We start from the raw sequence: 11,817 nt of genomic DNA on the forward strand, positions 1-11,817 counted from the left end.
CGCACGATCAAATGTCGCGCCACGTTGCCTTGATCTAACCGTAAGGTGATGCACCAGCCGCGGCGCTCGGTTAAATGCCTCGCCGTTGAGTGGGAGGTGCGTGTGCCGTGCCATGTGTGATGTACATATGTATTGCCTATGTCTGGGCTGCAGGGGGTCATCCGGAGTCTCACCTGGTTAAAACCGTTCCCACCCTCGTTAATTTGTCTTTTTCTCCTTCCATTTCTATGAAGGAAGAGTCCGCGAAGGTCAAGAAACTTTGTTCCACCTACGAATCATATTTTTTTTTAACAGAAGTAACACTGCATTTGCAGCAGCATATCAAGATTTCTCTCGCAACTACTTGCAGGCAGTGATATGCGGGAACAAATCGTCGTAGTGGTAAACGCACATGCAAGTTTATAGTGCAATAAATGTCGCTAATTGCTTGCTGGTCCACAAGGCTTAAGGATTGGTGGGGATGGAAACACGCACTATGGGAAGCGCGAGAACCGCGCACTGTGGAAGCCACTAATTTATGCATTATGCATGAGAGAGACAGAGACAATTCGCATTCTAAACTCATTCTCTTGACTTTCACTTTTACTAGTAGGATCGTCGAATGAAAGTCTTCAGGAGTGTAAAGTTGTACTTGCGATCTTGATACTGTGGCAAGGATATAAATTTGCGTTTCAGTTTCTTTCGTCATTATCATGGGATATTCAAATTTGATTTTGCACATCACTGTCTGGCATGCGTTTTTTACCGTATGCATCCAATCTGAAATTTCTGTAAGTAATTAAAAATATTCGGCCATGTAATAAGTTTGCATATACTCTCCAGCAATGTAACATGGGATTACTTTGTTTAAAAATCTTTTCAGTTTGTTCTATACATTATGTAACTTACACCTCACCTTTGTAGAGTTTTGTTTTTGTATGCGAAACTTTTAAATACAAAAATAATATTTATATTTAATAACTGGTAAATAATTTTAGCAGAAATTGTTTACACTGCCTTCTCAGTGTTGTTCTTTGATATTAGAGAGTAAACTAAAATCTTTAAAATTGTTGCACAAAGCACACTTTCTTTAAAGAAAGTAAATTGAGTAATTTCATTTCTTAAAAATCGTACGTTATGAAACTACATACCAACAGTTTTTTATCGTTCTAAAATTCACATTCTTCTAAAGGATTAATGTAAACAATGCAACCACATTATTAGATCAGAGATGTGTAAAATAATTCTTAAACTTAAATGAATATTTACTGTTAATCGTGAAATTAATATTAAAGTAACATGGAAATAAAATTGAAGAATGTAATGTTGGTTTATATCTCAATGTTTTTAATTGAAGATCTTATTGTAGGAGTAACAATTGAGCCGTTTATTTTGAAAGTGGCGTAAGTCCATTCATAGCCATCAAACACATATTATTTCTTAAATAATGTTAATTATGCTATTATAATTTCTTATAAAACTGTGCAACAATTATTTTAATTTTCACAACATTGATAGTAAATTTTATTACATTCAGATATACTTTGCAGAACACTGCAATTCCTGTCAAGACCAATTTTTCGTGCCTGGATAAGACTGCTGGCTTTTACGCTGATATCAGTGCCGATTGTAAGATATATCATACCTGCGATGAATACGGAAACATATTTACTTATCGCTGCCCCGAGGAAACTGCGTTCCGACAGGATGCATTAATATGCGATCATGCGCATCTTGTCAATTGCCAAGGATCAATATTTTCTAACACGGAAGGCATAAGGGAAAGGTACAACAATTACTCTTGCGAGAAAAAGTCGGTGGACGATATTGGAGGTGAATTCCTTCCTCAACCGCTACAAGTGGCGCAATCAATAAAACCAAATACTAAAGTACAACATGGATTTACATTTAGTTCAAGACAGTTTCTTAGGAATCCTAACGAAACAGAAACCACTAAAAACAAAGGAACGAAATTGTTTCATCCATCGTTGAGCGAATTCAATTCCACGACAGACGTTCCTATTAATCAGTTTGCAAATATTAGAACGCAGTCTACTGCTTCAGTAAATCAAATTCAGCAAAGCGGTCTAAGAAAAGAGGAGAACTTTTTCATTCAAAGTCAACGTTCCGTGGATAAGGATAAATTCATGGAAGAAGGCATTAACGAGAAACATTATCCAAATCCAAGAACGAACGATGCCGCACGTACTTTTTGGAAGCCTACATCGAACACATTTCTGAGAAGTCGGAATCAGCAAGACGATACGAGTAGAAATGAAACTGCAAAAAATTCTCAAGATGGTTTGAAATTATCCTCTACGAATCACAGAAATTATCCTTATATCGAAACCCTACAATCTATACAAAAAAGCACAAAAATACCTTCAACTAGAGATAGTATTACAATAGCAGATGCTTTCCCTACGACTACAGAAATATCTGTGTATGCCCTGACACTGTCTTTAAAACCTTTATTGCCGAATGAAGCTGAAGACGACCCATACTATCCAAAACTTTCAACATCAACAGAATCGTATTATACCCCTACCCATACTAATAAGGAGCGACTACATGTCGGAGTTGGCACTCAGGCATTGTGGTCTAATACTCATTTGAAACTTCCATCTATTTTGCCGGATTTAAGTTCCTTAGAAGACATCGTGGACCGAAGGAAGCTATTTTATATTCCTCGTATTAAATTTCATTAATCTGAATGTTCTTTTTACATAGGTAAAATAAAACATGCAAATATTCATCACCTGTGTATTAATTTGTCCATAACAAATTCGATAGTTACGCGAGTTATGTCGCATGTCTTTTTGCGCATGGTCACGCAAACTGACAAGGGTAGATCCCGAACCTGGAACTTCAAAAAAATCTGAAACTTTTGGAATAAGTAGGGGATTTCCTCCTGATTACAACGCAATTTTTGTTTGCTGCCCAAATTCACTCGAAGGGGGTGAAATTAACCCCCGAAAATTCGGCTATTTTCCGATTTTGTATTATAACTCGCGAAATATAAGAGATAGAAAAAAAGTTTCAAGACAGTAGTTACTTCTTTTAATTAGATCTATCATTTGGTACAAAAATTATTTTACAGTTCACGAGTTATAGCAGAAAATCTAAAAATATCCGGATTTTCAGGGGTCAATTACACCTCCTTAGAGTGAATTTGGGCAGCAAACAAAAATTGCGTCGTAATCAGGGTGAAATTCTCTACATATTCGCAGTTTCAGAATTTTTTGAATTTCCGGGTTCGGGATGTTCCCTTGTGAGATGAAAAGATAAAAATATTTTATGAAACACGACTGAGTAAAAATAACAACCTAAACAATATTCATTGGTTTTTATTTCACATCAGATCAGAAAAAAATAACTCGACGTTTTTTTGTGGAAGATAAACGTACATAGTATAAATATATAAACATTTAGCAGTAAACTTCGCAGATTTTACTTTGCTATACAATACCATCATTACTTGCACCATCTGTTGATTGTTGAACATCGTATCGTATGCCCCGCTTCGTGCCTCTTTCACTGTGTTAGTGCGAGCCTGTCCGCACCTGTTCGAGCTTGAGATTTATCTTCACCCGGTGTACACTGGAATAAAATTATAAAAATTTATTTACTAGAAAGAATATTTTAATTCATAAATATTATACTATGTATATAAATAGGTATTAGTGCGTTTAAATTTTAAGGAAGGGGTACGGTGACTGTCACTACGTCACTGGTTTAAACACAGACTTGCCTGTCTTGGGATTGGTTGCTTGCGCAACTCATGCCCTTTGATTCGCTGTTGCGCCCTATTGCACCCATGTTCAAATTGTGTAACCGTCAATTGGAAAAACCGTTCCGCATGAAGAAATGTTTAGAAGGATTGTGCGAAGGGTGGGCTGAACAATCTTTCCCTCGCATACTGGCATACAGAGTTACCATACATACGGATTAAATAGCGGTGTGCCGAGGCATATTACGTCTACGGAATAGGAGAAGGGGAACACCTACAGCAATAACGGTATACTTGTGTTGGTGACGTCAAGCGACGTCATATGTTTTGGCGCGTACCGACTTCGCCTGGCAACGCTGCTACCCCTGCTGGCAATGCTGCCATACGAGCTGAGCGAGCGTTAGAATTCGAAGCGCGTAAGTAACGTATCTCGGGGATCGCGTGTGTCTGAAAACCAAGTCTCGTGGAAAGTGTCGATCAGGAAATTGATCCCAACGGTTTCTATCGTTTGTGTATTCATTTGATACGTTAAAGAACACTGTACAATGTCGTTTCCAAAAGCCAGAATCCAACGATTCAATGAATGCGAAAGTAAGTAGATACGTTCCTTTATTAACTTCTTAATTATGCAGAAAAATATGAGACCGCGAGTGTGTAAACAAATATAATGTACACGCTAAGTAATAGTAGTCGATTTTCTGTTAGGGTATATATTTATATGGCGATGTAATGAATATAATAAACAAATTTTGTGCACCCTGCACAGATAAATCGTAACACATAAAATATATGTAACTTCATCATTATAATGCCATGGTAAAGGACAGTGTGTAGTTTACATTTAACTGAACGTTTATTATATGGGTGATTCATAAATGCATGCCAATACTTGAAGGGGTAAATCGACACACTAATTTAAGTAAAAACGTCACGTGAACATATCGACGCCCCTTATGAAGAGCAGCACGTTTCATTTTTTTCTTACGGACAACTGCATGTAGAAAAAATGAAACGTGCTACTTTTCGTAACGCGCGTCGATATGTCCTATATATCTTGGTTTTCGAGTTATGGATGATTAATAAAGAAAATGATCGAAGTGTCCGGCATCGTGCCTCAACACACGCTATTGCATGCCTTGACACTTCTTGACCTTATCTAAATGTTTACAAACAATATCCATCGATATGAAGTAGGCAAAACTTCGGGCACCCAGTGCCTTATTCTCGTAAGTTCAATATTTTTCTAAAATCGGCAAAATAGTTATGTACACCGCTGCTGAAATGACCGACATGAATAACGTGCACTATCTGCGAGAAAATATATAAAATGGATTTAAGACTACATATTCGAAGAATACCTGGTAAATACGGGCGGGTGCGGAACTAAATGCTACGGCGTGCAGTGGCGCGTGTTGAGGCACGAGGCGGCGGGCAATTCAAACATTTTCTTTAACCATCCATAACTCGAAAACTAAGGTATACCTATGAATAGACATATGTTTATATGACGTTTTTACTTAATTAGTGTAGTATATATATATATGCATTTACTTGATTTAATAGCATGTATTGTATCCTTTTACCTTCATAACCACATTGAAATACACTGACATGCTATAAAGTGTAAACTAATAGATTAATAAGTTGCGGTATAATATTGGCCCACTCTTCTGCTAAAACTTTATAAAAGTCATTTTATTTTATCCATTATTTGTAGAAGCTTCGCCATTTAAATAATTCCTCAGGTACTCAATAAGATTTTAAACTTTGGGAAAGGCATTACAGTTGCAGTACATTACTTTCAAAAATAGTTTTTAGTTTATTTCATTAGATCATTGTGTTGCTGCTTAAAGCAATCACTTTAAAAAACCCTCTTTGGCAAAATTTATCTTTGCCTGACCATGACTAGCTCATTTGAGTTCCCTCAATTAAGGGGGGTCAACAGGGTAATGGCCCGAAAAGGAAAGGTATCTTTGGAAATTTATTAAAAGCAGACTACTGAATGAATCTTTTTGAAACTTTCAGGACTTTTTACTGGATATTTAAGTTACACGAATTGTTTGTTTGAAATTTATTTAAAGCAGATTTACAATTATATTTCATTTGACAAATATCATTTTTCTTACACACTTTGCATATATAGGGTATTCCATAATATGTGGGACCAACTACAGGGATGAATTCAGAACTTGAAAATAATCAAGAAAGTTCATATAAATATATATTCTATTTAATCTTGTTTCCAAGTTTTTTCTGTATTATTTAAAAAAAAAAAAAACTTACAGATGATGTCCCTCCACCAGGCACATATGATCCAAAGTTTGATCTTACGGGAAAAGGTCATGTTATTGACAAATCAGAAAGATTTCATGGTGGTAAAAGCATAAGTAGCGCAGAATGCGGTTTATCAGTTTGTACAAAAAGTACGAGCAACTTGGTTGGAAGTTTTAGAACGGTAAGGAACTATGTTTGAAGAAGAATCATGATAATTGAATTATTAAAAAAATGTCCGCTGCTTTTTCAAATGAATTTTCAATTGAACGAATCTATTATTTTTCAGCCGCCAATTCCACCGAAAAAGTTTCTTTCCAGGTCATGTTCAAAAGTGGCACCACGTTCCATTATTCCAACCAGAGAGAAGGAATTCAAATATAAATCACAGCATCGACTAGCAGACCTTCAAGTGGAATGCTCGAACAAAAGCAAAACTCTGCAAGAGCATGAAAAATACCTAGAAAATGTGAAGGAAGAACTGAAAAACTTAAAATTACAGTTGGAGGAATCACATGGAAAGCAACTCGATGTGGTGGAGCAGCACAAAAGAGACATAGAAATAATGGTTGCGGAATATCTTTTCTAATTGAAAATTTGATTTTATTTTCTTGGACCTTTGACTTGGAATTTTCATTTGTAGGCCAAACTGCAACAAGACATCTTGAACGCTCATAATGAAAAATATCAATCCGAAGTGGAGAACCTTCGTTGTCAATTATTGGAGGTTTCAGATGAGAAACAGCTCGAAATGCAGATCAGAAAAGCAACGGAGGGCGATCTAAGAAGTCACATTGCTGATTCCACCAAAAAGATTACTGCCTTAGAGTATGAATTGGCCGATGAAAGACATACAAGCAGCGCGAAAGTAAGCCGATTCAAAAAAATTAATTTCTGAAAAATTGTGAATTGATTTGGGAAATGCATTTTTAACTTATAGATTCGAAGTCTCGAAGCACAAATCGCAGAACTGAAAATGAAGCTGGAGAAATTAATTGAGAGTCACAAATACGAAGTCAATGTGTTAGAACAGGAGAAGTTTGAACTTGATTCTAGCGTTAAAAGTTTAACCGACAAGCTTGCCGAATGCGAGGAAAAATTAAACAGAGTGATGGCCGAGAGCAACGAGAAAGTAAGCTGGACGCGTGACATAAAATGCAAAACATCACTGGCTGTGTGCTTTTTTCTGATAATTTTGATAAAAATTTGTTTGTTACATATCAGAATAGAATATGCTAAACGAATTTCTATCGTTCAAGTTACATTGTCCAGTTCTCAAAGTTTTAGAGTTACTACTTACCAGTTTCTGTGATGTTTGCTAAATATTCTGTGATCTGGATTTCTGAATCCATGCTCTAGCATGAGCGTTCAACTTTTAATGGAAAATTATTGACGCAGGCAAATGCTATGATAATGGAAGCAAAAACCGCCGTGGAGGAGGAAATGCGACTCAACACAGAAAGATATAAAAGTTGTTTAGCACAAGTAGAAATGGACCGAGTAGCGTTAACCGAGAAACTCGTGGAAAAAGACGCTGAGATAACTCGACTCTCTGTTACCCTTGAAGAGTTAAAATCTTCTGCAGACACTCAGGTAATTGATATCATATGGAACAGACAAAAGGATGAAGTTGGGCATTATTCGACTAAATTGTTCTTCGACTAATCTTCGAATAAAAATTTTGAATACAGTGAAGTTATTCGAGAATAACGAATAAATTTTTATTCGACTAAATTTTTAGTCGTTATTCGAAGGACCGCCGTAGCGACTAAGCGTCACGAATAAGTCGCTTCGGCTCGAGTAGGTACAATCGAAAAGTGTTCCCCTTGCCTCATGATATCACCGTCGGCCCGGCCGGAGGCCGAGGGCCTCGGGGCCCGAGCTGGAGCGGCTCGGTTTCTGACCCCCGCGTATTCGTGTCGCTTAGTCGCCACGGCGGTCCTTCGAATAACGAATAACGACTAAAAATGTATTGTTAATTATATATTATGGTAGCAATATGTGAAAAGATTTGATTTGCAAACTTTAGGAGAGCTTTGGGCAAAGTCTGCAAATGGAACTGGATCGGGCAGAAACTGAGCTAGCAGAGAAGAAGGAAGAATTGAGAGCTTTCAAAGATCAAATTTTGTCGGAGGCCGCCGAAATAGTGGCTAGGAGACATAGGTACTTACATTTATTTATTTATACATATGCTAGCAAATATACCCGCGCTTCGCTTCGGGCCTAACAGATATTAAGGAATCCGAGAAAATACATTTTACACGTTTTCACCCCTTTGGGGACGGAATTTCCAAAAATCCTTGCTTAGTGGACGCCTACGTCATGAAAACAATGTACCTTCCAAATTTCACGTTCCTAGATTAAACAGTTTGAGCTGGGTGTTGATGACTCAGTCAGTCAGTCAGTCAGTCAGTCAGGACTTCTTTTATATATATGTATTGACAAACGATGTGATCCTCAAGCATCCCCACTGTGCGGGAAACCGTCACGCGCATCTCTTGCGCGCTGAACGGTGGGCGCCATGTAAGAGAAGGTCTATCTGCCTCTCTACACTATTTCGCTTATTACTCAGTCCCATTTAGTAATATCGAGATGAAATATAGCCTTAAACCTTCCCTGAGAATTGTACTACACGCTAAAAAAAGCCGCAACGAAATTGATCTATTAGTTCCTGAGTTGTGAGGGAACAGGAAAACATACGTTTTCCTTTATGTATGTAGAGAAGAAGATGTGTGTCCATATAATTGAAATACTGAAATATCGTTTAGGTTCGCAGTTATAATGGCGGAAAATCAATCTTCGGTTGCTGCTTTAACCAACCGCTTGACACAAAATAATGCTGAAGGAGAGAGACTGCAACATGAACTAAAGCGTGGTGAAGATTGCATAAACGAGCATCGCGATTTATTGAACATTATGCGTAATAACTCTGAGATCGTGCACGGACAAGTACATGCTTTGATGGAAGAGTTAGATGCCAAGAGGGGATTAGTTAACCAACTGGAAATCGACAGTTCGAGCGAAGTGGAATCAATGAAATTAGTGTTCGAAGCTAAAATCAAAGATCTTAAGGAAATAGCAACAAAGGAAGTAACAAAATTGCAAGCTGACTGTGACGCAAAAGATGCTCAAAACGTTGAGGTGCCTTTGTTTCTTTGATATTACAAATATTCAATAGAATAATAGCTTATTTCATAAAAAAGGTATTGTTAATCGCTATTTAATTTTATATATTAGACGAAAAACCAACTTCACAAGATGACTAATCATCTAAACGCAGCAGAAGCCATGTTACTTCAGTTAGAGGAGAGGACCGATGCTCTAGAGCTCGAAATTTCTAGAATGGAATTACTCAACGGTAAACTGAACGAGCAACTGAAAGAAAATAATGTAGCTTTGGAGAAGGCTAATAAACTGTTAGAGGATAAATCGGAAATCAGTTTGCATGAGGTATATATTCAAAAGTGTTGTGTTAGCTATCTCTCTTTTACGTAAAATAATGTGAAAGTAACATCACGTATCGTCGTGTGACATTTTTAGGCACAATCTAAAATCCAAGAACTTTCCGATGAAATTAAATCTCTTCGAGAGAACGAGAATGACATTCAGGTAATTGATACCCATCAGATAAATCGTTTTAATGTATAAAAAAATATTTGATTTATACATGAATTAATATATTGGGAACAATTTAAAGCATTCATTAAAATGTTTCTGTACAGGAGAAGACTGAGCTGCTTAAAGAAGAAAAATCCCGACGAGAAGCAGCTGAAGAGTAAGTTTTCCTCGTCATAGAGTTATTTGATAATGTTGTAATGAACCCGCTTTTATCTATTCAGGGAAGTGCGAAAACTTGTCGGATATAACGAGCGTCTCAGAAAAGATTATGAAGAAATAAGCGAGAAGTATGCGGAACTAGTTGGCCATCAGAATCATAGGCAAAGGATTAAGCATGTCAGCCAGTTGAAAGATAAAATCAACCAGCTGGAACAGGTGCGTCTCGTTTTCTTGGACTCGGTTTACAATTTAAATAAACAAGGAAAATATATAAGCATTCTTTGTTGGTCCTTTCGAGGAATTATATTCAGTCTGTTCTTATATATCAGCGCTGTCCAAGGTCGCTCACGCGTGAGCTTGGGGTTCTCCCAGTCTCGTCCGCGTTGTCAGGGATACCGTACGACGCTAACCGTGAAGACGCTAGCCGGGATAGCCCGTCATGGCAGCCTTCGTAGCGTCGCGCGGTCTCCTTGACAACGGAAGGCACGCTGCGGGAAAGATAGATTGGAAGGAGAAGCAGCCGCGTGAGAGGCCCCTGCGCTGGACAGCGCTGTTATATGTTAATACATACCCTAAGTATGACCTGAATAAGACGTTTATATATTTTTAGGACATGCGCGTCAAGATAAGAACGATAGAGCAGCAGCAAAGAGTCATAGAAAAGCTAAAAGCAGATGAAAAACGGACACATATAAAAGGGAAGGAAAATACGATAGGATTGTCAAAGATCGATCTATCGTCGCCTGTTTCTTCTCCGCAGAAACCACTGACGCCTCTGAGAAATCGAAATGAATAACTAGTTATTTCAGGCATGTTATTTGTATATAGTTGCAGTAAATGCATGCTGATGAAACTTATTGCAAGGATGACTCTAGTACAATTAAGTCGTATGATAATTTGTACAAATATGTACTTTAGCATTAACCTCGCGATACAGATGGGAATACATTTTTTGAATCAGGATTTCAATTTTTCCCCATAGTACATATTCCTAACTTGTTTAATGTAAAAAGCTTAATTAACATATTTTATTTCATGTAAAACGTTCAGTTTCGCAAGATTTTGTTTATAATCTGTGATGATAATGTTTAGTTATAGTTTACATTTTTATGCAATACCGACTGATTGAAAAGTATATTCAGTTTATAAGATCAATCTTCCTCTTCAGTATTTTAATAAATGTAGTTTTGCACACGGGCAAATGTTTGTTTTTTTTTTGTTATTTCATTGCACGTATTATGTCCGGAGAGGACTGCGAATCACCCTGAGCGGTTAGAGCGATTCGAGGGGTTCTTGCTCTTTTCAGGTGCGGAGGCACAACACCTTGATTATACCTACCGGTGGAAAAGAATAAGGAATGGAAATAGAAGGCTAGTAATTGACGCGAGATCTAGATCTAACAATACACACACAGATATTCTATAATGAAATAAAGAATTCACAAAACATACCCTTGAAGGGGATTTTACTTCTAGGTGAGAACACGGTTGGTTTCTCGTGTCTGATAATGAGCCGATCGTGCAGTCCCGTTACGGGTGTCTAGCTCACGCTCACGCGGTGATCAGGACCATGGGCGTCCGGAGGGGGGTACAAAAAGGCTAGTTGTCCCCCCATCCGGCTTTTGAGAAAAGATCGCTTATTTTTCAAAACTGATCTTTATTAAGTTTATACTAAAAAAAGCGAATATTTCTAAATTTTTTATTTAAATTTTTAAAAGGAATCCAACTCCCATGTAAACAAAATGTAAATGTATTTTTTTTTATTGTACCTCGTAAAGACAAAACATATTAAATAGAAAACAGGTGCAAAAATTTGGGGGCGCCAAAAATTTTCTTGCATAAGGGCGCCAACCATCCTTGCGCCGGCCCTGTTCCGTAACTCTATTTGTATTATATGAATTTTGCTCATAATATTTTATCCGCATTCGTATTATTTTAGCATTAGCATTACTATCATCGTTAAAGTCGAAGAAATTTTGTTAGAACACAAGTCAAATATTCAAAGGAGTCGATTATTACTGACAGAACGGCCACAGAATGTGGCGCTGTGGTCCGCGCCAC

The 11,817-nt window shown here is 37.4% G+C and overlaps 2 protein-coding genes across 3 annotated transcripts; both read left to right on the plus strand.

The window, feature by feature from the left end:
* The first annotated feature begins 119 nt into the window (after positions 1-119).
* Positions 120-2,742, plus strand: LOC143369117 (uncharacterized). Of its 2 annotated transcripts, none has more exons than XM_076812605.1 (2): positions 120-770; positions 1,517-2,742. In XM_076812605.1, exons 1-2 carry the CDS (start codon positions 733-735, stop codon positions 2,685-2,687), a joined length of 1,209 nt encoding a protein of 402 aa, XP_076668720.1. In that variant the 5' UTR covers positions 120-732; the 3' UTR covers positions 2,688-2,742. The 2 variants fall into 2 exon arrangements, with proteins under 2 accessions (XP_076668720.1, XP_076668719.1); XM_076812604.1 differs by having other exon boundaries at positions 1,530-2,742.
* Positions 2,743-4,087: 1,345 nt separating this feature from the next.
* Positions 4,088-10,949, plus strand: LOC143369105 (uncharacterized). Its single transcript, XM_076812571.1, has 13 exons — positions 4,088-4,300; positions 5,995-6,164; positions 6,270-6,548; positions 6,624-6,848; positions 6,921-7,112; positions 7,379-7,573; positions 8,010-8,143; positions 8,749-9,121; positions 9,218-9,430; positions 9,521-9,589; positions 9,703-9,755; positions 9,820-9,973; positions 10,368-10,949. Exons 1-13 carry the CDS (start codon positions 4,255-4,257, stop codon positions 10,551-10,553), a joined length of 2,289 nt encoding a protein of 762 aa, XP_076668686.1. The 5' UTR covers positions 4,088-4,254; the 3' UTR covers positions 10,554-10,949.
* The last annotated feature ends 868 nt before the right edge of the window (positions 10,950-11,817 follow it).

This window comes from Andrena cerasifolii, chromosome 5 (assembly GCF_050908995.1).
Source record: "Andrena cerasifolii isolate SP2316 chromosome 5, iyAndCera1_principal, whole genome shotgun sequence".
Taxonomy (NCBI): Eukaryota; Metazoa; Arthropoda; class Insecta; order Hymenoptera; family Andrenidae; genus Andrena; species Andrena cerasifolii.

Coding starts and splice junctions, on each gene's coding strand:
- LOC143369105 (XM_076812571.1), top strand. CDS start 4,255: ATGTCGTTTCCAAAAGCCAGAATCCAACGATTCAATGAATGCGAAA. Junction 9,431..9,520: donor CGGAAATCAGTTTGCATGAG/GTATATATTCAA, acceptor TGACATTTTTAG/GCACAATCTAAAATCCAAGA. Junction 9,974..10,367: donor AAATCAACCAGCTGGAACAG/GTGCGTCTCGTT, acceptor ATATATTTTTAG/GACATGCGCGTCAAGATAAG.
- LOC143369117 (XM_076812604.1), top strand. CDS start 693: ATGGGATATTCAAATTTGATTTTGCACATCACTGTCTGGCATGCGTTT. Junction 771..1,529: donor GCATCCAATCTGAAATTTCT/GTAAGTAATTAA, acceptor TATACTTTGCAG/AACACTGCAATTCCTGTCAA.